A 25,563-nucleotide genomic window follows, 5' to 3' on the forward strand; every position below is an offset into this window, starting at 1 on the left:
ACACCTACGATCCTCGTTGCGCAGCCAAGCCCGCGCTCCCCGCCGGTCCCCGGAGTCTGAGACAACAATTGAACCTTGCAATAACCACTCCCAACCCTGTCTCCCGCGATGGGCATGCTGCAAGAGCCGCCGGCGATCAGACAGAGCCCGCTCGCAGCCTTGTCCCCGCCGAATCCGCGGTCAACGCCACCCACTTTGGCCCACATTGCCTCCGGCGACCACGGGCGCCCGGCGCCACGGACGGCGCGCTCGCGGCCACTAGATCACGTGCCCGCCCGTCCGTGCGCGCAACCGTGGCCCAAGGCCGGGACGCGTCTTTTACTGCGACCACCTCCAGCCCGCTGCGCCGTTTCACCCAGCCGCACACCGCCCGCACGCTCCTCAATTACGCTACGAAACACAATGGCCACCGAAGCCACATCCGCAACGTGTGTTGTCATTTGTATTCCTCCCGCCACGCGCGCGCGCTGCTAATGACCGTGTCGCCCGATGCAGATCCGCCTCTGGCGCGTCCGCTAATGCGCAAAACCCCGCTGCGTCCCCCGCCGACAAGGGCAAGGGCAAGGGCAAGTTCGTCCAGGAGGCGGTGGCGGACGACGACGATGACGACGAAGAAGAGGACGAGAAGAGGACGAGGAAATGGAAGAAGACGAGGTGCGCTCCCCGCATGTCGTTGTCGCGTTCTCGGGCGCTGACGCGTGTGTAACCGCGTACAGGAGGACGACCTAGAGGCGATCGACCCTTCCGTGATCATTGGCACGCGTCGCACGCGTGGTGTGCGCGTCGACTACACCTCTGCGGCCGCGCTCGAGAAGGCCGGGCTCAAGCCGGACGACGCCGATGACGACGAGAACGAAGACTCGTTCGTCGCGAAGGACACGGACATGCAGGAGGACTAGTGGCCCTCCTGCGCACTCATGTGGTCCAAAACGCGTCCCCCTGCGTCTTTATGGCGTAATGGGCGCGAGAACTCGCAGATCACCTTGTTATGTGTACGTGAAGGCGGTGGAATCTCTTGATGTTTTCGTTGTCTGTGTTGTTAGGCCCTGTTTCCCACCGACCTGTCTGTCGTCCAATGCATTAGGGTTCGTTGTAACTGTCTGTACCTGATACACGAGATATGTTGCTTCCCCAGATAGTTCTCGATAACGTCCTGGTGTCAGCCCCGGTGGCATGTGGTGAGCGCACGTCTGCCACTGCAAGAGGTTCGCGCTCAACTGCGCGACTGCCTCAACCTTGTGGTGAGCGCGATAGGACAACTGCAAGTGCTTGCGCTTGGCTTGCGCTCAGAGCGCGTGCGCCCTGTCACCTGTAGTGCTAGGTTACTACTGACACGTCGATAGCCCCTTCAACCTTAGTGCTTCAGGAAAACTCACCAGTTCGGCGGCGCTGCGACCATCTTCTGCCGTTTATGCTTCGGCTGGAGACAGCGCAAACGGGACAATCACCACAACAACGCTACATTGACCAACTATCCAACCAAACTACACTGACTACAGAAACGACACCCAACCTACACCCATCAGACACGCACAAGCGCGCTCACCACCCACAACGCAGGCAATTCGTCAACCCAGAAGGGGAGAACCGCACAGGAAGCAGGAGGGAGACAGCTGCGAGCACACGACGACAGGCCAGACTAGCTACGTACTGCAGAGGGAAGGCGGCAGAACAGGAGGGCGCAGAAACGAAGTGGCGGGAGAAAAACCAGAGAGGAGAAATCGAACGAAAACAAAACAGAGATAGTGTATGTACTGCGACTGGTCCGATAAATAGACGCGAGAGACCCAGAGATGCGGAAAGCTAGAGATGCGGCTGACGAGACGGAAGAGGGAGGGAGCCGCGTGCCTAACACACGCCGACTTCCTGGGTGCCCATGCCGCCCATATCCCACTCGCCCATGCCGAAGTCGATATCGAGGTCGAGCGCGGACGGGAACACCTCCGCGTCAGACTGGGCACCAGGGAGCATGCCCAATAATCTCTGTATGTCCGCCTGCCCCTCCCAGTCGACAGACACTGCGCTCACCGTCTCCGCGGCCCTGGCGGCCGGGGAGGGGGCTTCCGCCGCGGGTACGGCGGGCCCTTCATGTTCTGATGGGGGCGCGGTGACAGGGACAGGGACAGAACCATCGGGCAGCGCCGCCGGCGCGGCGATGGGAGAGGGCGCAAGGATCTCGCGGAGGAGGTTTTCCATAGCCACCTCATCCACAGCGGAAGGGTGCTGCTCTTGGCCAGCGCTGAGAAGGGGGAGGAACGGAGAATGGGCGGTATCGAGCCCGAGCGTGAGTTGGAGAAGGTTGGTGTCTGACGGGAGCTCTGGCCCACCCGCTGCAGGGGCTCCGACGATAAAGGAGGGACGTCGGTGCTCACCACCCGTGCTAGGTGGCAAGTGGGCGCAAAGTCGTTAAACAGTTCAAGAGGTGTGCTCGGGTCGGTCGGGGCGGGGGAGATGGGGTAGACGGAGGTAGGTGATGGGGGGACTAGGACGGGAAATGTGGTGGTCGTAGGCGCGTCCGACGACGGGGAGTCGGCTGGTGGGGGGTTGGAAGGGGAGGTGCTGGAGGAGGGCACAGGTGCGCCTGGAATGTTGAGGGGTAGTCCAGAGGCGGACAGCGCTTTGACGACGGCTTCCCAGCCCGACTCAAGCGTCTTGATCCTCGCCCTCAGCCCCTCGTTCTCCCGATCCCTTGCTCTATCTCTTTCTCGCTGCTCTTTGACTTTGTCGTCCTCCGACTGCTTGAGGCCCATGAGCCCCATCCCAGCACGCAGCTGCCTGTTCTCTTCCTGAAGCTCGGCGACCCGGCGCTCGAGGAGGGTGAACTGGGCCTTCCGCCTATCGCGTGAGTTCTGGGCCGCAATGCGGTTACGGTGTGCGCGGGCTTCCTTACGCTCCTCTGGCGAGGTCTCGGAGCGGGAGCGCTTGCGTGGCGGTTCTGATGAGGAGGGTGCTGGGGAGGCAGATGATTCCGCAGGCGACGAGGGGAGCGCAAGTTCGGTGTCTGCTGCTCGCTTCATGGCGGAGGCGTGATACGTAGACGTTACGTGGAGGAGAGGAGTCAAAGGATAGGCGAGGCTTTGTAGAGCTGAGCTGACTGCGGTCGGTGCGCAGGACGTACGTGGTGGTCGTGAGGAACGTCGGAACACGTCGACTGCCACGTATGCAGGTCAGTTGATACTTGTTTGGCGGCCCACTCACAGGCACAGCCATTCACCCAGGCACTCATCCATTTCAGGCAGCCGTAGTACAGCGCTATATATAGAGCCACATGAACGGGCGCACTAATACTGGTACTCATGGTAGTACAAAGTGATATATAGAAGGCTATCAGGCCGCTTGTACGAGAGAACAAGAGCGTTACATAGTATCGCACTGAACTACCCGGGATGGAATAGGACCGTCAAGTCGTCGGTATCTGAACTTTCATCCACGCGTCGAAGGGGACAGGACAGTGCTCAAGTCATTGTAGCTGCGCAAGTCGTCATAGTTGGCGGAAGAGCCAGCCTGTGTAATACAAATAGGAGTATCGCATACAGAGGCAAAAGCTACACCTACGCTACAACGCTGCGTCCAGTGCTGGAATGCAGCTCCTGTGCTCGAGCGACAGGCTATAAGTACAGTAAGTATATTAGAATGTCTATACACGAAAAATGATTGAGAAGGAAATGGAGGGCGCAGACTATATACATATCGATCGATGGGTGCAACGAAAGAAGGGATGTTCTCAGCTCGGAGGTCGGGAGAAAGGGAACGAGACGGTGATAAGTCGAGTAGGGCGAACGTGGTCCCATGAGTGACAATACAAGTAAGGGAGATTAATCGAGGGTTTCTCCAGAGGAGCAGGACACCGAGATGGACACCGAAACGATCATGAGATAACGCCGTGGGAGGCCTGTGATGATGAGCCGGGGCGAGATGGACAAGACGGGACCGGGAGCATACGGTGCCGGCGGATGCAAGGTAGATGTGATACAACCTGGCGAGGGGGCGTGGATCGAGATAGACAAGATGCAAGGAGAGGCGAGGAGGCGAGGAGAGGTAGCGAGTGGTCCATCATGAGGGGGTCCCAGGTCGAGTAGTGACGTGGGTGGTAGACCCAGACGACGGCGACGACAAGGCGGCCGGAGAGACGCAAGCAACGATCGAGTGCGGAAGAGGCAGAAGGAATGGCGAGGGGCTGCAGAGAAATACGACGACGACAAGACGATGTTAGTGGACACTAGCAGAGACGCAATCAGCGAGATGTCGACCAGAGCAAAGATCATAGACTGATGACGAGAAGAGCAAAGCGAGGAAGATGAGCACAGAACAAAGTGGTCAGAGCAGGACAACAGAGGACACACTGAGCAAGCCGACTATGGGGAGGTGCATCGAGATCGAGCAAGGACAAGATGCAGCTGGAGCGGGGCAGAATTGAGGCGAATCCAGGTGGGTATTACAGACCGGAGCAGATAAGTGACGTTCTGTTGAGGCAGACGAGGCATCACGGCTTGAGACAGTCCGTAGAGAGAGAAGGATGTGAATGAGTTGCGCATGAATGGCACAAATCGGTGACGTGATGAAGACCGGAATGGCGGAATGACAAGCTGCTGAGGGAGTATTGATTGGTCGAGACGATGTAAGGAATGCTGTGTGGGGAATGTGGGATCCGAGGAAAGGCGAGGGCAAGATGCTGGCGTAGAGAAAGACCGAGAAATGTCATTGGTGACGCTGAGAAATGTGCAGTCCGAGACGATGTGGCTGCAAGATCGGGTTTCGAGGCGAGGAATGACAAGACAAGAGGAGAGGAGACATGGTCGAGGAAAGGATGCCGGCGGCTAGTGAATAGGAAGACCAGATGGACCGAGGCGGACCTGAGAAACCGAAGATTGACACAGACGGTGGAGACGCCGAGACAAGAAGCCTAGGGATGAGAGTAAACCGAGATGATGCGGTCACGCATCGAGTGAGAGAAAGGACTGCTGAGGCCAGTGTAGATTGTGGTGCATGCACCTGGAGCCGCGGAGGCCAGGATCTAGCCGTCGTCGGTAGCGGCCGTGCGCAGACCGCCGCCAATGGGACGAACGAGAGAGCGAGCGACGTTATCAGGGTCGACCTGAGTCGGCGAGGAGCCACCGGACAACCGTGTGCACGGGTATTGTCGAATGCAATGCCAACGAATGTTGACTGACCAGACCGAAACCGAAGGGGAGGAGAGTGCACCTAGACATCGCATATATCATCACCAGGACGGCTCTAAGGCTAGACGATCAGCGATGAGAAGGATAGAAAGGAAGTTTTACATACACGCGAAGACCGGTGGACCACGTCATCTCCCGTTATGCAAACGATGATACTCGGCTTGGTGGTGAGCGATAGCCAGCCGTGACCGACGATGCGCGTTTCTGCAGATCCGCCAGCCCCATGCAATATACCACGGGAGAGGCAGGAGGAAGTAAAGCATTTGCGCTGTGTGCGCGAGCACGAAAGCGGCTCGTACCGCCACGAGAATCTGCCCTACACGATCTCCAACCTGCGGAAGGGGGCTTTCTTGCCGCAGCGCCTGGTGAACATCAGCGGAGGTGCTTCGTATTTCCTCAGGGGTGGAATGCTTTCGTCTGACCCGGTAGGACCACGAGTCCCCGGATCACCGGGACGGTGAGGAGAGCCCCAGGAAACTTCAACGATGTAGAAGTTGTAAGTCACGACTGCCGGTTGCTCCACGGGCTTGGGTGCTTGGATAGTCGGTGCCCCCGGAATGTTCCAGTTGAGCTCAGGCACCCGGACGGCGGGTTCATGGGACGGAGCCAAGATGAGGGGGACCACTGAGTACTGCACACCAGGGGTGACACCTGGCGCGTACGAACGCGTACTCGATTCTGCCCGATGGTCAGTGATTTATCTCGGTTGCTAATGGCAAAAGGCGTACCGGATAGGCCAACATCTGGGTTAGACACAACCAACGAATCGCTTCCCATGTTGAACTCAACCGAGATGTCGGATAGTGATTGCCAGAGAACGGGATCTAACGGCGGGGAGTCCGGGATGGACCCCAATTCGAGAGGGGGCTCGTAAGGCAGGGTATGTCTATTGCGAGATCGCAGACGTCCCTCAGTCTCTGAATAAATATAGAAGTTAAAACCACTCACATCAGGGCACACGAGAGGGCGAGAGAAACTGCGAACAAGCCAGGCCCGATAGTGCGCTTGCCCATGTGCTGCGAGTACCACGATACAGAGGCGCCGGAGGTGAGAAAGAAAATGCTCTTGAGGGCAGCGATGCCCTTCAAGAGGAAAGGTGCGATGAGCATGGCTCGAGATGTCAATCCTTGAGACGGTGAAGTTCAATATTTGCGAGGAGTGCGAAGTGAACGTTTGAACGGGGACAGTAGGTGAGGACGAGGACATGAGGACGGGCTACTTATAGCCCTCGACACGTCGCGCACGTGTGGGAGAGTCGTTGAATGCGATTCAACAAACCCGCACGTGGGGCGCGCGTCGGGGGCGCATCGACGCCTTGTGCGCGATCCGCCACAGGGTAGTTCCCCGCGTCCTGATTGGCCGATCACCAGCCACAACCTATGGCGCGCTCGTATCACGGTCGCGGTCGCAGCTGGAGTCAAGAACGACAATGATTTGAGATCCTCTTTGATGCGTTGTCGACTGCGATGGACACAATACTGATCAGGACGATGCGACAATGAAAGTGAGCGAACGCACGTACTACCATAGGCGATGCTGGCAAACCGTTTGTGACTGTGCTCTTCACAGTGACAATTGAAGATGACAGCTATGCGTACAGGACAGTTCACCTGGTTCGTGTTCTGCTTGGATACCTTTCTCCTCCCCCCATTTCGCCCGCGTCGTCCTGTGTCGCGTTCAGCCTGCGCTTTCATCTAGAACCATCGCACTTTCTTCGAACTGACACTAGCGATGCCGTTCGCCTACTTAATTGGCGCTGCAAGAGCTCTCGGGAGCTGTGTGCCACCTTCGTTCTCGACAAAGGGGGCGGCCGAGTGAGCGTCGTCTTGCGAAAGGCTCGATACTTGTCAACGGTGCTTGTAGAGACCTTTCGACGTCTTCGCGACAGTGGGTTAGTGCTGCGCTCCTTCCTAGCTTCAGTCATCTCACCATATAAGTGTACAGCGCACCTGAACTACCATTAGAGCCAACAGCCGACACGGATCCTTCGGCGCTGTCTACTTCTCATGAGGGGATATTGCTTTCGGCACAGGAGACCTTGTCGAGCTGGGACGCCCTTGGGTTCTCTTCCGATTCACCGTTCGCAGAGTTCGCCAACGCGTTCGTCCCTCCCGCATCGCCGAGCGTTTTCCCTGGAACCCTGATCGATCACCCGCCTCTACTGCCATCCGTCGCAAACTCGGACATCGCCTCAAATGACACCCATCCGACCCAGCACAGTCTCTTCTCGTATAAGGAACAGTCGAACCAGCAGGCTCTGCAGATCATGTTCCTGATCATGTATGCTCTCTACCTTCTCATAATGGTGTTGGAGATGGCGGCACCACCTCAAGTCGCCACCGAAACTCGAAGCACCAGTTCCCAGAATCCTCGGGGAACGGAGCAGGGGCCTCCACGCGACGCGCAACACGGAGAAAGGCCCGCGGGTGGTGGCGATACACCACACGTGCCCGGGTCGCGAGCGAGCAACGGACCTTGGTCGAGTCCTATGGCCTATAGCAACTGCTTTGTGATCTTGGAAGGTGAACCGACGGATCCTTCAGTCCCATCCGAACACGACGACTTCTTGTACGCCTCGATGGCCGGTGTAGATTTCTCTGGCACCCAGTTGCAGAGACTGCGCCGGCAGCTTGACGATCTCGAGCGCACCTCCATCTTCGAAGACGGCATCAATCTTGCAGCTTGGAGTCCGAGGCCAGCCCCGCCGATCGGTTCCACCACCGGTGCAGCCACAGATGTACCGCCTGCACCATCCGTCGCGAATCCTTCCCTGTCGACCAACGCATATGTTGACGTCCCTCGCCCACTCCAGCTACCGAGACACCCGCTGTTCCAGACCCTGATCCTGAGCGCGACTTCATTCTCATTGTTCGACGCGTCCTCGTGTGACGACTTGCCGGTAGTCACGGCCACGCAAACTCGCGCAGGCCCTCCAGCAAGCGCCCGAAACGCAACAGAAGCCAATGCGCGACGTGCGCGACATGGTCAGATGAGGCACGACGGTCCATCTGCCCTACGCGGCCGTCAAAGCCGTGCCGAAGCGTCGACCGCCGACACTACCGCTGGCCACGACGAGAAAGAGAACGCCACTAGCGTTGCTTCGACTGCGAAGGGGAAGCGGGTCAATCGGCAGAGTGCTGGCGGTCGACGAGTTTTTGCTTCACGGGAGATCACGAATCTTCGATCGCGCGAACCTCAGCACGTCGAAGGCCAAGGATGGAGGGGATGCCCCGGACGTAAGGATGAGACGGACATGACCGCCGTGCAGTACATGTCTGCTCGCTTTAAGGAGGGCGTTGCAGCAGGCACGACGCCTCTCGGTAATGGCACCAGGGAGGGTATCTGGGAGTGGTTGGGTGTCTTGGAGAACGAGCGCGTCAAGAGACACACTCGGCATTCGAAATTCGGATTCGGACGGCTGGGTCTGGTACGTCAAATCGTGTTCAAGTCAGATGGTGTGTACTACATGTCACAGAGCGAAGTTTTCGAGGTGTATGCTCGTCTCAGCGAATGCCTGAGCCTGCTGAAGGGGCCCAATGAGTGGGGGCAAGAGTTGTCGGCATATCGTCCGATAGGCTCAACCCAGCCGATCAACGGCATCCCCGGTCACAGGAGGCACCCTCCTCTGGGGATTATGCTGTGGAGGTGGGGGAGGAGACGACCTTGGACGAAATCGTGGTCCCTGACGAGTTAGATGAAGAAGTGGCGCAGCGCACCCGAGTCGAGCGTGGAGGTCCCGCGATCCGCCAATCGCACCGCCTGCGAGGGGCGGTAAAGTTCGTACCCCCGTGCGTCGCCCATACGTCCCCAGAGATCGTCGGACGGAGCTGTTGTTCGAACCCCGCGAACGGCCGAGTCTTGGAGACGTCACGACCATCGTCAGGGATGCAATGAGGGACGACGTTGCATGGGAGACCGAGTTTCGTCATGCACCCTGTTGCTCGACAAGATCGAGGCGGATCGTCGGGCTGCCGCGTGCGCGCGTTGGGTGGACTCGGAGGGGCCAGTCGCTGGGCCGTCACGATTGGGCCGGCCTTCTGTTGGCTGGTAAGATAAGTAGCGGGCTCACAGCGCAGTGGATACCTTCAGCCTCAGGTGACAGAAGACCGCAAGCCGTCTATACGAACGCAGTTTACAGGTCTGTATGTTTTCAGTATGTGCTGCTACTCGTGTACGCAGTAAACCTTTCGCTTTGTGAGAATCGTTGTCTTTTGCCTGTAGGATCTAGTATATAGCGATACCTTTGGTCCACACAGAGATCATCCGACGTACTGTTCCGAAATTGATGATGAAATGCATGGTCCCGCGTCCGAGACCGTCGGAGGGTGCCAGTGTCTGAGTCGACAGCAAACATAACTCGGGCGGTTGGCGAAAATCGTCGAACGTATGGCCATGGAGTTGAGTACGAGGGCACGGACATGACGGGAGGGTTCGAAGGCCCATGCATGAAAGGAAGAGTTTGAGTTACTGTAGAGAGTACTTGTCGGTGCATATATGATTCATACATGATGATGATGCGCAAGATTGTGGCGACACGGTGGTCCACAAGTGTGCGGCGCCTATGCGGGGCGCGCTCGGTGCGTATAACCACTGTATAACCGGGTAATGCATAACCGCGTTCGACCCCTTACGACGCTAAGTTGTCGGCTTATAAGGTCTGCTACGGAGACTAACGTTCGACTGGCTGCAAACTGCATTCCTCATGCAAAGCATCCGGTCGTCGAATTTTGGTCTGCGCCTAAGTTATGAGTTTCCAATGTTGAATATTTGTATGCTAAACTTTGGTTATGGTAAAGGACTGGCCTGGCGCAGCGCCAAGAGAGCGCGCCAAGAGCGCGCTGGAATTCCTGGCAAAGCTTGTACGTGATGTTCCGGAACTTGCCGGGAGGGTTCTAGGGTCGAATGTGGCTCGGTGTGGCCGCGTCTCGCTAGCGACGACTCCCCTACAAATACCGCTCGCGGTGCGGGGAGTAGATGGCCACTGCACTCCATCCTACACCCATCACCTGAACCTCTGCTGCATTTAGTCTTGCACGATGCCAAGGAAGAAGGTTGCCCTCGGACGCGACCCCGTCCCAGGCGACGACCCTCCGAAGAAGGATGGCCCGGGCCGTCGTAGGAACGTGCGAGGTAGGAAAGGTGGCCTCAAAGACATGCCAACGATGCCACTCGACATTTTGCTGGAGGTACGACGATGCTGTCCAGACGTGGTCGTGTGCTCACCTTCACCACAGATCTTCCGCCACTTGGAACCTCGCGACTTGCTCAACCTTGCACGTACAACGAAGCCGTTCCGTGATTTCCTCATGAGCCGCAACTCTGCTAGTATGTGGAAGGCCGCCCGTGCGAACGTCAAAGATCTCCCGGACTGCCCTCCGCATCTGAGCGAACCCGCATATGCTAACCTCGCCTTCTTCCCATACTGCCATGTACGTTTATGCTCGTTTGCTTCAAGGTTTCTCACTGTACCTACATGTTACAGCACTGTCTCAAACCCAATGTTCAAACTATCCTTTGGGAGTTTAACACGCGATACTGCCCTGGCTGTGCAAAGACGCTGTGAGCGACGCTTGCCGTCACATAAATGCTTCCAAGCTCACGTATAAATCAGCACAATAGCGATGAAAGACATGATGTATCAGCGTCGTCCTCAGTACAGCTGGGCATTGACGTGGACTTATACTCCTGATGCTATCTTCTGCACAGTAGGCATCTTATACATTGTCATGTTCTCTTGACCGACATTTGACGTCTTCGAAGGTAAATACGAACCAGAAACATGCCATCTATCATTGTCCAGAGCTTGATAAAATTAAGCCAATCTGGGACCGAACTCGCGACGATGCTGATCAATGGAACAAGTTCGTGGCGGAGCAGAAGCAGCGTGTGCTAGCCATTCGCCGGGTGTGCTCTCAATTCATCTCCCACCGTCTGACATCGTCATTGATCATCCCTTGTCAGTACGCTACGTCGTGTCGCATCTGGGACAGGGGGCGGGCTTCGACGAGGTCGGCAGAGTTGCAGGACATCCGAGAACGCCGTCTGACCACGTACGTTCGGCATTTCGACGCATATAGTCGTCTTGTTGATGCAGTTCGTGTAGTATTGTGGCTAAGCTGCGCGACCTTGGCTGGGGCGGAGAACTTGACAGGATCGCCATGCAAGGGTATTGTCCGCTCTCCGAGCATGCACAGGTCCGGCCTTCGAAGGCCCTCACTGACCGAGGTACGCACCCTGATGCATCTGCATCTGCATTGACCTCTTAACAGCGCGACACGTAGGATGGGCGAAGATCCGCGACGAGGTCGTCGCGAAGATGCAAGAGATCAAGGACTTCCGCCTCCGCACTGAGCGCCGCGCGCTCCTCCGTACACGTCTCAACATGCTCAAGGCCGCCGTCACCGCTGCGCGCACTACGCCGACGAAGCGCACCGTCGAGGACGAGTACAAGCCCAAGTTCCAAAACCTAGCGTTCATGCCCGTCTTTCGCGAGTTCGTCGACGCGCCGAATGACGTCGTCGTGAATCAGGAGGCCTTTGCTGCGTTGATGCCCAGGCTGCCTCTGCTTGATGAACAGTGGCAGAAAGAAAGCAGGGAACAGCTCAGGGCGAAGCTGGCCGACCATGTCGACGCACAAGACGGCGCGGACGTGTTGAACCTCGCCGTCGCCGTGTTCAAATGCAAGGGGTGCCCTCGGATCCTTGGCCACCCTCAGGTGCTGGCGCACGAATGCGTGGGGTCGTTGTTGATGGAGTCACCTGGCCAGCATGACGACTATCTGAAGCTCGTCGTGGATGTTGGCTACAAGTACCCCTGGAACGCGGACCACATTCAAGTCGTCACAGAGCTCGAACGCGTCCGGGCGATCATTGAGATATGTGGGAAGGACCCCAAGGTGGCCACCCAGAAAGACATGGACGACGCCGACCTGAGAGTAGTGTATGATTCACCTTATGACGGAGGCAGGGTTATGTCGTGGCGCCGGGCTGTGAGTTCAACTATCAATCATGGTTCTGTTTGGTGGTCTAACGCTCCACAGGTGAGGTTCGTGCTCAATGGAATCGGCACATACGGGCAATTCGTACGCTCTCAGTGGATGAAGGCCACCGAAGAGCAGAAAGCCGCCGTAAAGGATCGCGAAGAATCGCACAAAGCGGCTTTAATGATCGACAGCTACTCACGGTGTCTTGAGTGGCGGTGCGGCTACTGCGACTTCATTCGGCCCCGCACTTGGCATGTCGTATTACAGACGGAGGAACTGAAGAATCACTTAAAGGACAAGTGAGTCTGGACACGTCTTCTATGACAATGGCTGACTCGTGGCTGCTCTTTGCCCTGCTTCCAGGCACGCCGTCGAGAACGCGACTGTGGAGAACGGCGATATGTATTTGCACCCCGACAGTCAATTGGAACTGGATCCGATCCAGATCAAGCAGCATCATCCGTTCAACCCCTTGACATACGATCTCTGGTCGGACTACGGCGACTCGAATTCGGATATGGAGTCGGATTCGGATTATTGGTCTGAAGTGCTATGACGTGGGAGTGCCCTGTACGGCGCATGATTCTATTGTACCCAACCTGCGTTCGTGTAATGCTGGACGTTTCCTCTGTTCATATCCTAAAGCCTACATTGATAAGTAACACTACCGTCTCAACCGGATTATAGTACATACATCGCATCACATACATTCAACAATATACGTTTGATATCGGCCACGACACAGTCAAGGTCGCACCTGCACAGGCCGAGCGTGAAATCATGACGGAGACTTCTGGCCCCAGCGGCTCATGCTCGACAAGAAGTCCAGTATTTGGCCAGATAGTAGGTATCCATCTCCTCGAGTCTCAACAGCCCAATGAGCTTAGACTGCATCGTCGGACTCCAGCTTAGAATTGCCTCGGAAAACGACATGGCCCTTCCGCTGGAACAAAGGAGGGAGCCGGGGCTGAGGGCCTTTCCTCCCACCACGTTTTGGTCTCCTCGCCGCCTTAGTTTCTTGCAGTTGCTTGGGATCCGCGCTGGAAGTTGAAGGTTGTGATTGATCGATGACCATCGCCTCATCCTCCGTTTCCGCGATGTCCTCTGTCCGAACAGCGGGTGCGACAATGGAAGTTGCGGGGTCCGGAGGAGCGTCTGGGTCGAGGTCCGGAGGCGCAGGGATCCGGCGCACGAAGCTACAGGCGGTACATGTGTAGGTGACGAGATTGCCGTGGACCCGCGAGCCTGTGCGGCAGCAGGTAAGTGGTTCAGGACGATGCAGTGGGTTAATACGGGAGGGATCCACCTCGTATTCGCATTCCTCCGTCGCCCCTGGGATGAGCACCGTGTTGCATTTCTGGCAAATCGTCCGTTTGATGGTCGGGTCCCTGCCATACCAAGCCTTGCTGTTAGCATCCAGGCAAGATGCAGCAACCATGACACGTACATCTTGACCGTAGCCTTCTGGCTGATCGCTTTCATCGACGCAATATAGCTACGCGAGAGGTCCGACGCCGTAGCTGGATGCCTCCTTTTCCTGCGCAGCTCATTCTTTTTGGCGATGCGCTGTGCTCTAGTCCCGTTCAGCCCAATCTTCTTGGGCACGGTGACAGTATGCGGCGCGATGGTATTAAGATACGTGCTGGCCTGGTAGAGGAAGTTCAGTCGCTGGAGGATGTCTCTGTTCACGACGGAGTGCAAGGTGCGCTAGGCTCTTGCTCTTTATTCTTTTTGGCCATATGAAAGACTGCCGCGCCTGGTTCCTCGAGGAATCAAAGATGAGGGGGAGTTGAAACGAGGTTAGAATGGTCGCAGACAGCACCGTCTCTCAGAGACGATCGCGCTCAGGTTTTACTTCGCTATTCCTAATCGGGCACTCAACGCCACGCTTACCTCCGAGTGGCGGCACTTTGTCTTCAATGTCATGCACACTGCTCGTCGAAACTTCATTCCACTTGGCGCAGTCGAGCATTGGGCTTACTATTATACCCTGAAGGACTCAAACACGCGTGTGTGACTTTTGCCATTGCAGGGAATTAACGGCTTATTTTACAGCTAACCTCAGTATTCAGCCGGCCTGTGCCAATCGGCGCCCACTGGCAAGCCTTTCCACCGACCTAGCCTGAACAGATCCGGAATTCCTCTAGGTTACAAGGCAGCTATCGTATTGGGCGGAATCAGCCTGTCCTGGTGCATATTCATACTGAATCGCACTCAACGTGTGCGGGGCCAGGTCGATTAGTCACTGCCGGATCAAAGCTGCGACGTCGCTTTGTGAACTGGTCAAGCGAGGCCAGTTCCCGAATAGTATGGCTGCTATGCCCCATATATAGGTCACAACACTTGCAACATAACACCCGTCCACACTCCCACTCAAGGTTGACCGCGACACTCAACTCGCGCGTTTGCAGAGTACCGATGTCGCCACTGTTCACCCTCTTAGCTTCTGCAGTCGGTTCCTTGTTGGCTGCCTGGATACTAGTTTCACGCGAACATGTCGGGCTGCCAGTGCTATGGACGACGTTGAGCGGCGTCTCTGCTACTGAGGCAAACTGGAGAGGCAACATACAGCTACCTGCGTCATGTCGAACACTTGGGTCAGTCAGGATTTTAGTTGTCGCATCCACTGTCACTCGTTGCTCATGCACATGTCCGGACAGAACGTTGACATATTGCAAGTCTGTGGCCGGATCACTGTCGCAGCCGCAGCGAGCCAGAGAAGCAGCCACAATGCAGACCACAGTAGTCACGGTGCCACACTGCTTGGCCATGCATTCTTCTGACCCAATCCTGCAACCCTCTGCGACCGTCACACTCGATTCCGGCATCTCCTGGCAGTCCTGCCTGGGCGTTCTGTCTGCCACGGAGTGTACACTTGTGTTGCTGTGCTGGCTCATCCGCAGCCGCTGGCTTGTTCGGGAAGCAAACTCGACCATCTGCATCCCTGTCGTGCACCGCCCACGTCTTGAGCCCGAACCTGACCTGGATCCACGATACCAGTTCTTCTTCGGCGTCCCGCCCCGGCTACAAATCAGCAAGGCACCTCAAATTGTCATAGCCCACCTGCAGGTTCGTAAAGTACGGTTGTATGACGTCGACTTGTGCGTCGGGATTGCCTTCCAGGACCCTCGTGGACCGGATTCCAAAATCCAGTTCTATTTCAAGGCCAAGGGCTCGGTCAAGCCGGACTCGGAGGTCCATACAATTGACGAAGTGGCACGACGTATCGATGAACCGGTTGATCAGAGGAAGACGCAATGGTACGTGGACGCCACGATATACCACCGGTTTGCACCTTGGGGTACATACTGATGTGATATCGTAGTGCCTGTTCATCTCGACCCGCAGTGAGGACGAGCTCGAGGACGACTTCTCGCTGGACGTCCTGACGAGCTTCCCGCTTGAAGCGTAAATGCACAATCGAATTGATCTACTAGGTGGCTTTGTCCGGTCTGGTATACCTATGTCCCTTGAATCGCCCTTGAAACGACTATGCCCTCGAAACGACTATGCCCTTTGAAACGACTATTGTAGTCCGCGTCCTCCATGCTGTAGCACTTATCTGTCACTCAATTCAGCCCAATTCCCTTAGGCGGGACCACCTGATGTACCCACAATCCAATGAATATGAATGTTATGGCCTCTTCGTAGATATCCAGGCAGACGCAAGACAATAATTACAAGAATAGGTATCCATCCGATATAAGAAATGCTCGTGAAACGTGTGCGGAACACAGACCTACATTGGCTCCGCCTTCCTCCGCCGGAGCTCCCGCTCGACCTCGTCGCCATCCGCACGTTGCGCACGCACGGGTTGTGTGATTGTTGATTGCGAGAAGTGCTCGCGGAGGCGTCTGTCGGCCTGGCGATGAATCTGCGGAACGATCAACGTATATTCAAAGGTATCATAACGGGATGCGCACCTCATTCCCGACGGTCCTACCCACTTGTAACATCGGGCCCACCAAACCAAGCTGGAGGCTTATGTACCTACACCGCATAGTCAGCCCGGGACTGGGTACAAGTAGCACCAGTAACACTTACGCGAACGCAATCAACAGCGCCAGCATCGCGAAGTAGAATGGGTTGAACAGCACGACCATCGCCTCGTTCCACCCGAGCACGACGAGCACGCCGTACATCCAGTACGGGATCTGTGCGACGCTCGAGACCGTGCTCCGCTTCGCCTCGACGTAGTACGCGTCTGCGTCGCGCCGGAAGCGCGCCATGACGTCCAAATCTTCGTCTCCGTAAAGATCACGAGCGTCGCGGGGAAGTCGAAGTCATCTGCTGCTTCCGAGAGCGAGTCAGACGTCTCCGAGGGCAGTGTAACCTCGAGCGAGGGGTCGACGGGGTGGATCTTTGCGTAAAGAGGGACGAGCTCTAGTGTCTGCGGAGGAGAGTGAGCTGTGAGAGGTCGTACACATGGGGTACGATGAGACATACCTGGTCTCTCGCCTTCTTGAAGGCACCGTCGATATCATCTCCAGGCCTCCAGACGCGCGGGATGTTGTTCTCGTCGTACCGGAAGCGCTCCTCGAAGTACGTGCGGAGCTTGGTGAGGAACGCCGCGTCGGTCGTCTGCTCCTCGATCTTAGCTCGGAACGCCAGCCAGGCACGCTTCCGTAGAGACGCGAGCGCACTCTCGTTCTCCTCGTCCGTGCAGTCGAAGCCTATACAGAGCAACATGAGACATCACTCCAGAAGGTGCGAAAACGACTAACTCTTCGCTTTCACAAGGTATGATGACTCTGCTTTTGCGAGGTTCTCACGGAACGCCTTGAGGATCTTGTCCCACATGTCATGTTCAGGTATGTTGAGGGCCAGCTCAACAGGCTCCGAAATCTGCTTCTTGAAGTTCCGCTGCAGTCAAGTGCGATGATCAGCGGCTGCGAAGTACCAGATCATATGGAACCCACCTCGATCGTGTTCACCATCTTCTTCGTCTCATCCTTCCTGCACTGGTTCGCCACGCTCCTGATCTCCTGCTGCAACAGCTCATACTCCTCGTCATATGACCAATCCGTGCCCTCCACAAGCGCCTCCGTCGCACCTTCGACGAAGCGCTTCGCACAGCGAGCCCGCGCTGCGGTGACAATGTCGGCAAAGTTGTAGCCCTCGCCGCGCATACCTTTGTGCATTTCGTCTTTGAACGCGACGAGACATGCCTTGTGCAGATTCTTGAGCTGCCCGAGGAAGAGCGGCGAGAGCGTCGAGTCGAGCACGCCAACGAGGTCCACGCGCTTGCGCTTGTAGACGCCTTGGTGATATCGCGAGGCATCGCGGTCGTAGCGGGCTACACAGGAACACGTTAGTAGTCTGTCATCGTATGCACAACCAGGGCGTACTCAAGGCTGCGGTACGCCAATTCCGCATCATGCCACCGAGGCCCTCCACGACCTTGCCCGATTCGATCGGTTTCCGCTGAGGCTTCGCTTGTTCGTTGAACTCGACAAGCGCCGCACTGGAGATCTCGTCGCAACGGAACTGCGCCAACAGCTCCTGCTGTGTAGGCAGGTCCAGATCTTTGTTGCTCTGGACTTGTTCCTGCGAAAGCATACGTGTCAACGGCCACCGCTTCACTGCAACGGAACCGATAGCATACCCAGATGCCTTCCATGTAGAACGCCACACCATCAGCCGGGATGCGCTTGTGGTAAGCAGGCTTGAACACGTAGTCCTCTCTCGACTTGTCCACGAACCGCTTCCTGAGCTCTGCCACCTCGCTCTCAAACCTCTGCGCCTCGAGCACCTTGTGTGGGAGTGCGGCGAAAGAGAGGTCAAAGTAGTCGGAGAGCTGACGGTCTTGCAGCTCTGGTGGTTTGGACAGCGACTCCCAGATCTTCTGCATGTCGGCGCTGAGCGTGGCTTGCAAGTTCGCGAGCGGCGTCGTGCCGATATGGTCTCGAATGACGAATAACAAGAGTGTTCGCTGGTTGCGACTAAAGCTCGCCTCCTGTAAATTCGGCGTCTCTTTGGTAGTATATATGCACGCACCCATCCGCCGACTTCTTGCCGAATAACCCGAGGTTCACCTCAAATACAGTCTTGAGCAGTCCCATATTGGCACCCTGGTACAGACCGACTTGATGTTCCCACAGATTGACGAGGAGCACCTCGGATGAGGCAAGCGAAAAGAGAGCAGATTTCCTCTCGAAGTCCTGAGGGAAAGTCAGAGCAGCTCAGTTGGTGTAGGACGACTGCGCGCACCTGGTCCTCTCCTCGCTCTCGCCCATCTGTACCCTCCACGTCCATGACCATGGCGTTCATACCCTTGCCTCTACAGATCCATATACCTATTACAGATCAGTACTCTGACATTGGAGGACTCTGAGAGATCGTCGCGCACCTTTCGTAGTCTGCTGCCGTCTTGTCTCGTCCATGACGTCAAAGTTAGTGCCGAATAGGCGGTTTAGCAGTGTACCTGTGAGCGTTATCAACGAAGAAGCAGTGATAGCGGCAATGCTCATGCGCACTTTTGCCAGTAGACTGTGATCCAAATACTGCGACAATATCGTAGTCGAAACCGGCATTCTGCAGGCCCCACCGCTCTACCTGGTGGGTCAACTCTGGCCTGTCGGGAGCTCAGCACACACTGGCTTGTGCACGCAAGCGTAAATTTACGCACGTAAATTGTTTCTCGTCGTTGATGATTTGTATACGTTCATTGTTAGGCTTCGCGTCTCCATTGACGTGGTTGCCGTTCATGGCGGTCGGCGTGGAAGATAATCAAGGTGCCGCAATGTTGGGCGGTTTTATATACGTCTGGCCAGACAAAGGCGTGTGCGAGGCGGTGAAAGGAACGTGCTGGGAGCGTTGAGTATGTGCTGGTTGTGGACGACAGTGACGATGCACTACGCCTCACAAGAGGCCCTGCCTATCTCGGCGACGCCCATTGCGTGCCTTCGGCCATTGCCGATACGCCTCTGCTGCAATATTTGTCCAGCTGACGGCCATCCCGGGCGTCCGACTCCCGCCATTGGCACGGCTTTGTCGAAATGTTATGTCCGCCTTCTCTTCTTTGTGCGACATTGCCTGCTCGCCTCGCTCGTCGGGAGACTGTACAAGTCAAAGGGTCGCGCATATACGCTGAGATCAAACGCAGCACAAAGTCATCATGGACGGGCACTTCTCGCAGTCTAAACTGATATGGAGCCCCTCTAGACCATCGTATACCTCGCTGGAGGTGTTCAGGCGTATGGCCAATCGCAAGCACGGGTTGGCCTTGAGTACGTAGTTCTCGCGCCACGAACTGTACCACCTCTCATATACTGCGACCAGAGGACTATCATGATTTGCACAGGTATTCAGTCGAGAGCTACGACTTTTGGATGGATGTCTGGGAGTATATTGGTATCATCTCTTCCGTCCCTCCGAGCAAGGTACGTTCGCGATCGTCAAGTGTTCCGCTCCGTCTAAGTGCCCCGCTAGATACTCGAGGAGGGACGAATGAAGGAGCTACCGACTTGGTTCCCGGGTGCCAGACTAAACTACGCAGAGAACCTGCTACATCGCCGTGATGACGGTGTCGCATGCATTGCCGCGAGAGATTTTGGGACTGTTCAGCACTATACGTACCGTGAGCTGCGAGAAATGGTCAGAAGATTAGCTGCCGCGATGAGAGCGAATGGCATCGTGAAGGGCGACAGAGTTGCTGGTAAGAGATGTTGTTCCATGTTCCACATGTGCCAACATCATTGACACTCGCTAGCTATCGTCACCAATAGCATAGACGCAGTCGTCATTGCGTTGGCATCTGCCTCCCTGGGTGCTATATTCTCTAGCACAGCTCCTGACATGGGCACTCACGTACGGTGTTTTCCAACCTTGCCCCACATTCGATACGAACCTTATACCCATAACTTCTCAGGGCATACTTGACCGTTATAGACAGATACAACCCAAGATTATCTTCTCCGAGTCAGAAGTCGTCTATGCCGGTAAAGCCTTCGACATGGTGCCCAAAGTCTCGGAGGTCGCGAACGCTCTTGCGACGCATGGTCTGCAGAGTGTAATTTTGCTGCCCAGTGTTGCCGACGGCAAAGAATTTTCGACTTTGCAATTGGTCAAGATCCCGAAGAGGTGAGCACTTCGACCATAACTCGACGTGAGACAGGATTGGCAAGCTCACAGGGACTCAGCGTCACCATGTCCGCCTTTCTTGCCACCGGCGAAAATGGTCCTTTGGTGTTTGAGCAGCTGCCGTTCAACCACCCGTTGTACATTCTGTACTCATCCGGCACAACGGGACCACCAAAGTGCATTGTCCATACTGCAGGAGTAAGCTACTCACCAAATCTACCGTCTCCTATCTGTCTGATGTAACATACACCAGGGTGTTCTTCTCCAGGCCAAGAAAGACCTCCGCATCTCCATAGGCTTAACCTCAGACGACACGTACTTCCAATTCACGACGGTAAACTTATCATTAAACCTATTTTCTGACGCAGCCTTACTCTAAAGCACAGACAGGCTGGATGATGTGGCCGTACATGCTACAGGGCCTCGCGTGCGGCAGTCGCATCGTCCTGTACGACGGCTCGCCCTTCCACCCTGACGTGCGAGACTTCCTCCGCTTCCTCAGTCGTGAAGGGTGAGTCCCGTTTGTGCAACAGCTCACCATTCTTCTCAATTAGTCTCCAGTGTCTCCGTTTGGGGGACGAGTCCGCGCTTCTTGAGCGAGGTGCAAGGGAAGGGAATAGAGCCTTGTATGTCTCCCGCGTCACAATGAACATTGCATCGCGCTGATATCCAGTCAAGCCAAAGTGGCATCGTTCGCTGCGCTTCGGACCATCTCCTCGACGGGATCGGTGCTGACGCCTCCGATGTTCGAGTGGACTCAACAGGCGTTCAACCCAGATATTCACCTTCTGTCTGTGTCTGGCGGGACGGACATCTGTGGTGCATGTAAGTGGTCAAATCGTACGCATCAATTTGACACACTAAGCTCGCGGACTCACAGTCGTCGGTGGAGTTGCCGCTCTGCCTGTCTATGCGGGAGGTAGGCCATCATATATTTGTGGGTACTGAGCGCAGCATTGGACCGACCTAAACATTGCAGAGATCCAAGGCAAGCTCTTGGGCATGAAGGTTGAGATATTCGATGCCGACGGCAAGAACATCGAGAATACGGGTGTTCCTGGCGAGCTCGTCTGCACTAGACCGCACCCGTCGCAGCCGCTCGGCTTCTGGGGCGATGACTCTGGAGAGAAAGTCCAGAAGGCGTACTTTTCTACTTATGCTGGTATGGGCAAGAGTGGTTACCTTCGAAAGGGTTGGCGCTGAACATCGGGTAGGCGTATGGCACCAGGGTGACTTCATCGTCAAAAACCCGAAGACCGATGGGTTGATGATACTTGGCCGGAGGTAACTATACTACATCCTCTCGCTGGTCCATTTTCGACCCCGTGTTGATGGCATGTTAATTCCCTGACAGTGACGGTGTCCTGAACCCCAGCGGCGTCCGCTTTGGCTCAGCGGAGATCTACTCCGTGCTCGAAGATTTCTCCGACGCTGTCGACGACTCGCTGTGTGTCGGGCAGCGGCGGCCGCAAGACAAGGATGAGCGCGTTCTCTTGTTCCTCAAGATGCGTCCGGACCATCCGCTCGACGAGGCTCTTGCAAACCGCATACGCGCAGCGATTCGGGCGGCACTCAGCCCGCGGCACGTGCCTGCGCACATATTCGAGGTTGACGAGATCCCTGTACGTCGTCGTGGTTTCTTGTCGACTCCTTGTTACAGATTCTTGACGCCTATCTGCGCAGTACACGGTGAACGGGAAGAAGATAGAGATTGCCGTGAAGCAGATCGTGTCCGGGTCCACTCTCAAACCAAGCGGGACCGTCGCGAACCCCGAATCTCTCAAACTTTACTACAAATTCCGGGACCTCGAGGATCTGCTGAGCAGCAAGGTCGTCAAGGCAAGGCTGTAGGGCTCGCAGAGACGCCTTACGTAGTTGCACTACGCCGCTTGTAGAATAGATGTGAGGTCACAACGAGCCATTTCAGCAATCACTGTTCCTAGTACTGTACTTGTCACCCCCAACCGACTGTACATTCAACCCTGACTCCACTAGGACCGCTCAGAGTTGGCGGATCTGAGCTCCAGGTTCGGAGCTCAGATCCGCCAACACAGCCTAAGGCGGTACTACAGAATCTTCATCCTCGGGGCTTACAGATCAGTGCTTGGGTAGCACGACTGCGGCCTCGAGTCATTGGGAAATGTGGCAGATGCAAGCATCGCATTCAAGCCATCGAAAGTTCCAGCTGTCTTGAAGCCGTCCGAGGTTCGTGTTCCCATCCGTCGACGTTCCGAACCGTGTTCTTAGGCCCGGATCCTGCACTGAGCTGCACAGTATCCGTTGCGTTGCAGTTGTGAATCAAGGGGATATCATATCAAAGTAAGTGACAGTTTGCTGACCTGAACCACGCGGTGAGCCTAAAAATGATCACTACTTTCAAGTGTATTGCACTCATCGACGGTAGGATTATGACTGCCATGATCAAGCCATGAACGTTTGAACGCTCAAGGCGCCGAGAAGTTACTAGTAAGCCTCTGGGGTACCCTACATACTACCGGGTTGACACACACTGGTGGTCACGGTCATCATATGATGCTCAACTGTCGAGTGAGCGCACCCTTGCTCACTCGGCGTTCGATCCGTTGACTTATAAAAGGTCTCCGAGCTCTGGTTGCAAGTCCCGACTTTGCGCCGCTGGAACAGTATCATGATAACAGGACAGATGAACCTTCTGTGAGTACATGTGGCTTCGACTCGGGTCAACCCGTCTATGTTCTCAACTTATTCTGTAGTGCTGGACCTGAGGTGGGAGCTCGCCGGTTCTGTGCTCCACTCAGACTAGTACTTACCATCGGAGTCAGCTCATTGCAGGTTTCTTCAATTGGGGATTGCTCGGGGTGCTGAATACACAAGTGTGTACGTATTATATCACGCAAACAACGTCCGTAACCCGGTACTAAACGCCAATGCTGAATCAGATCATTATCACACTTACTTCCCTACAGATCCATGGTCTTTCAAATTGATGGGTGCGTATCATCGTTAACTACGTCTTGCGTCTTGAACTCACCGTCGACAAGTATACGGGACATTGATCTTCGAATGGGTCCATACGGGGCTGATCACCTCTGGCATGATGACCATCTTCGTCTATGACTTCGGGAACCCCGAGCCCGCGTTGGAAACGCACAATACTTGGTTCTCAGGGCCAATCATGTGCGGTCTCATGTCAATGCTAGTGCAGATGTTCTTTGCTTGGCGGATCTACATGTTCTCGAAATCGTACTGGATGTCTGGAGCTATTGTCATGGTACGTTCAGAGGGCTAAATCGCAGTGAGCCGAGGATGTGAAGCTACTACATTCTATAGATCTCACTCGTGCAGGGAACATTTGCGATTGTAGCCGGAGTCATGGTACGAACAAGCGACGCACGTATTGCCGTCTACTGACTGACGCATCCTCCTCCTGTTCACAGCTGAAATCAATAACTCGAGTGGAAGATGTTCTTCACGGAGCTGTGTTCTCCCTCATTGTTGTAAGTATCTAATATACCTTCGACATGCATTTTCTCACAAGTACAAGGTATGGATCTCTGTGGCTGCTGCAGTCGATATCGTAAACGCCATCATCATGACCATCCTGGTATGCCCCGACACTGTGTAGGGTTCGGGTAACTGAAACTACGCCCTCATGTTCTAGCTCCTCAGGAGACGCAGCGTAGATTCTGTCTCTACTGCTCTCGTCAATCGAACAGTCCGACTAGTAGTGGAAACAGGTACACTTACCGGTGAGTGAAGCATGATTTCGGACCCACTATCAAACTGAGGCCGCGTGTTCAGCTAGCTGCACTCTCATCATGGTAGTACTAGCGAAAGCTCCTCAGGTAATCACCAAATAAGGGACGGGCTACACCTAGTCGCTGAACGATAGACCTAGACACGGAACACCCAAATATACACTGTCCTGTGAGTAACGTTCACTAAACCCCGCTCGATTCATCAATCTGACATTCTGTGAAAACAGATCTCTCACTCTGACCAAGATGTGCGCACGGTTCATGCGGCCCCGCCGTATACAGTACTGGACTAATGAAGCCTCGCAGATATGCAAACACCCTTCTCACAAACCTCAACAACCGAGCGCGCACGTCAGAAACATCTCCGAAGGTACACATCTCATTTGGGTTTCTGCAGAAGTCACCCGCATCCGATGGCGCAACAATCGCCGTATCTGGCTCTGGCGAGCTTTATGAATTACCGTCGCACCGCGAAATCCCCGAGATCAACGCACTCAGTAACGGACACCACATCGTAGGTTGGAAACCTGGATGCATGTCAAGACTCGCTGAACGATTTACTCTAGGAACAAGACGGAGCCATGACGACCGTGGTCTGACCGACGAGTAGACAGGGCCCTATCGGTAGTGTGCATGGTCTGGCATGCGGATTATTTGATTCTTAGCGTCGACGCAATGACTTTCATTCTTTCTGAGGTCATAGAAGCATCGAATGTCGACACTTGAGAGATATCATATGTGTGCGTCGTTCTCTTTGAGAAAGCCCGCCTCAGGTAGCATGCTCGAGACAGTTCTCGCGACAGATCCCTGGGCGAGGACGGGCCACTGGCAGATCAAGTCATTTGACTGTCCCACCCATAGAATCCGTGAAATTGAGATATATCTTGAGAGTAGTAGGGATGGGCGTCACTGTCGCATACGGTGACAGTACGGCGATGTAGGACGCGGAGCAGAAGCGGAAGCACCGGGTGTTCGCAGTAGGGTAATGCGTTCCGTGTTCGTGTGACTGGCCAAACTGGTGTTCGAACTTTCTGCGACTTGACCCAGCAGCAGGACGTTTCGACGTCGACTCGCCAGTATTCCCGCGAAACCCTTCATCCATACATCGTAGTTCCACTGGACCCCCATTCCAAAAAGCGAACACAGGCGGAGTGTGTCTGTTCCCGTCAAGATCGGCACAGTCGGCAGTGTCGAGGGCGAGCGAAACCAAAGGTGTTTGAAATCCCGGCGGGACACAGCTGCCGATTCTGACACCAGGTAAGTATGTACCGCAGAAAACGCTCAATGAGTCGACAGTTCGACCGGCCATTATAACATCTTTACCTAACCCAGAAGAACTCAATCTGAACTGGTGTCTTTTCAGTCCTGGCATTGTCCTTGCCCCACGTAGGTCCATTCCGAGAAGTAAGCAGGCGTAGTCCCTCGCCCCCATTGCTCGTCGCGTATATGCCAAGCAGCGTCCCTACAGCGGTATATCGTGTCAGCTTTTCTCAAACCCTAGCAGATCAAACCTTCAGACGCACCCGTGAAGCCCCAGCTGACATCCGCTGCGAGCCCATAGCCAATCGTCTGCATCTGCGAG

General features: G+C 55.5%; 10 protein-coding genes across 10 annotated transcripts; 5 read left to right on the forward strand and 5 right to left on the reverse strand.

Annotated features, from left to right (window-relative positions):
• The first annotated feature begins 313 nt into the window (after nt 1–313).
• On the forward strand, nt 314–1,136 carry B0H18DRAFT_977322 (uncharacterized protein). Its single transcript, XM_048044241.1, is given in 3 exon segments — nt 314–428; nt 496–700; nt 720–1,136. The coding sequence occupies 3 exon segments, from the start codon at nt 403–405 to the stop codon at nt 897–899; spliced, it is 411 nt and encodes a 136-aa protein (XP_047899424.1). The 5' UTR covers nt 314–402; the 3' UTR covers nt 900–1,136.
• A 309-nt stretch (nt 1,137–1,445) lies between these two features.
• Nucleotides 1,446–3,017, reverse strand: B0H18DRAFT_1101423 (uncharacterized protein; the record flags this gene model as incomplete). The annotated part of the gene is made up of 2 exons (XM_048032523.1): nt 1,446–2,316; nt 2,373–3,017. The coding sequence occupies 2 exons, from the start codon at nt 3,015–3,017 to the stop codon at nt 1,849–1,851; spliced, it is 1,113 nt and encodes a 370-aa protein (XP_047899425.1). The 3' UTR covers nt 1,446–1,848.
• Nucleotides 3,018–5,358: 2,341 nt separating this feature from the next.
• Nucleotides 5,359–6,549, reverse strand: B0H18DRAFT_423842 (uncharacterized protein). Its single transcript, XM_048038043.1, has 3 exons — nt 6,129–6,549; nt 5,909–6,066; nt 5,359–5,858 (listed from the first exon to the last, which is right to left on the reverse strand). The coding sequence occupies exons 1-3, from the start codon at nt 6,287–6,289 to the stop codon at nt 5,497–5,499; spliced, it is 681 nt and encodes a 226-aa protein (XP_047899426.1). The 5' UTR covers nt 6,290–6,549; the 3' UTR covers nt 5,359–5,496.
• A 3,563-nt stretch (nt 6,550–10,112) lies between these two features.
• B0H18DRAFT_423867 (uncharacterized protein) lies at nt 10,113–12,717 on the forward strand. The gene is made up of 9 exons (XM_048038044.1): nt 10,113–10,366; nt 10,415–10,609; nt 10,663–10,739; nt 10,792–10,885; nt 10,941–11,084; nt 11,142–11,230; nt 11,284–11,405; nt 11,462–12,168; nt 12,220–12,717. The coding sequence occupies exons 1-9, from the start codon at nt 10,217–10,219 to the stop codon at nt 12,463–12,465; spliced, it is 1,824 nt and encodes a 607-aa protein (XP_047899427.1). The 5' UTR covers nt 10,113–10,216; the 3' UTR covers nt 12,466–12,717.
• A 328-nt stretch (nt 12,718–13,045) lies between these two features.
• Nucleotides 13,046–14,746, reverse strand: B0H18DRAFT_1114491 (RNAse P Rpr2/Rpp21/SNM1 subunit domain-containing protein; the record flags this gene model as incomplete). Its single annotated transcript, XM_048033124.1, has 3 exons — nt 13,046–13,550; nt 13,610–13,809; nt 14,732–14,746. The coding sequence occupies 3 exons, from the start codon at nt 14,744–14,746 to the stop codon at nt 13,046–13,048; spliced, it is 720 nt and encodes a 239-aa protein (XP_047899428.1).
• Nucleotides 14,747–14,931: 185 nt separating this feature from the next.
• Nucleotides 14,932–15,574, forward strand: B0H18DRAFT_1114492 (uncharacterized protein; the record flags this gene model as incomplete). The annotated part of the gene is made up of 2 exons (XM_048033125.1): nt 14,932–15,422; nt 15,511–15,574. 2 exons carry the CDS (start codon nt 14,932–14,934, stop codon nt 15,572–15,574), a joined length of 555 nt encoding a protein of 184 aa, XP_047899429.1.
• Nucleotides 15,575–15,901: 327 nt separating this feature from the next.
• Nucleotides 15,902–18,870, reverse strand: B0H18DRAFT_1114493 (root hair defective 3 GTP-binding protein; the record flags this gene model as incomplete). The annotated part of the gene is made up of 14 exons (XM_048033126.1): nt 15,902–16,036; nt 16,086–16,152; nt 16,207–16,349; nt 16,424–16,552; nt 16,609–16,835; nt 16,887–17,025; nt 17,082–17,458; nt 17,511–17,709; nt 17,768–18,104; nt 18,160–18,323; nt 18,373–18,458; nt 18,512–18,586; nt 18,639–18,736; nt 18,791–18,870. 14 exons carry the CDS (start codon nt 18,868–18,870, stop codon nt 15,902–15,904), a joined length of 2,256 nt encoding a protein of 751 aa, XP_047899430.1.
• Nucleotides 18,871–19,108: 238 nt separating this feature from the next.
• B0H18DRAFT_1207327 (uncharacterized protein) lies at nt 19,109–22,244 on the forward strand. The gene is made up of 15 exons (XM_048036217.1): nt 19,109–19,391; nt 19,444–19,544; nt 19,594–19,819; nt 19,874–19,971; nt 20,033–20,244; nt 20,304–20,442; nt 20,498–20,578; nt 20,631–20,755; nt 20,806–20,870; nt 20,923–21,069; nt 21,125–21,163; nt 21,224–21,406; nt 21,459–21,528; nt 21,599–21,866; nt 21,928–22,244. Exons 1-15 carry the CDS (start codon nt 19,280–19,282, stop codon nt 22,093–22,095), a joined length of 2,034 nt encoding a protein of 677 aa, XP_047899431.1. The 5' UTR covers nt 19,109–19,279; the 3' UTR covers nt 22,096–22,244.
• Nucleotides 22,245–22,891: 647 nt separating this feature from the next.
• On the forward strand, nt 22,892–23,863 carry B0H18DRAFT_951236 (uncharacterized protein; the record flags this gene model as incomplete). The annotated part of the gene is made up of 9 exons (XM_048042015.1): nt 22,892–22,917; nt 22,977–22,989; nt 23,046–23,100; nt 23,190–23,213; nt 23,265–23,494; nt 23,554–23,598; nt 23,661–23,720; nt 23,768–23,827; nt 23,849–23,863. The coding sequence occupies 9 exons, from the start codon at nt 22,892–22,894 to the stop codon at nt 23,861–23,863; spliced, it is 528 nt and encodes a 175-aa protein (XP_047899432.1).
• A 1,437-nt stretch (nt 23,864–25,300) lies between these two features.
• On the reverse strand, nt 25,301–25,556 carry B0H18DRAFT_1114496 (uncharacterized protein; the record flags this gene model as incomplete). The annotated part of the gene is made up of 2 exons (XM_048033127.1): nt 25,301–25,443; nt 25,505–25,556. 2 exons carry the CDS (start codon nt 25,554–25,556, stop codon nt 25,301–25,303), a joined length of 195 nt encoding a protein of 64 aa, XP_047899433.1.
• Nucleotides 25,557–25,563: the final 7 nt, after the last annotated feature.

This window comes from Fomitopsis serialis (genome assembly GCF_022376445.1).
Source record: "Fomitopsis serialis strain Sig1Antser10 chromosome Unknown B0H18scaffold_4, whole genome shotgun sequence".
Classification (NCBI taxonomy): domain Eukaryota; kingdom Fungi; phylum Basidiomycota; class Agaricomycetes; order Polyporales; family Fomitopsidaceae; genus Fomitopsis; species Fomitopsis serialis.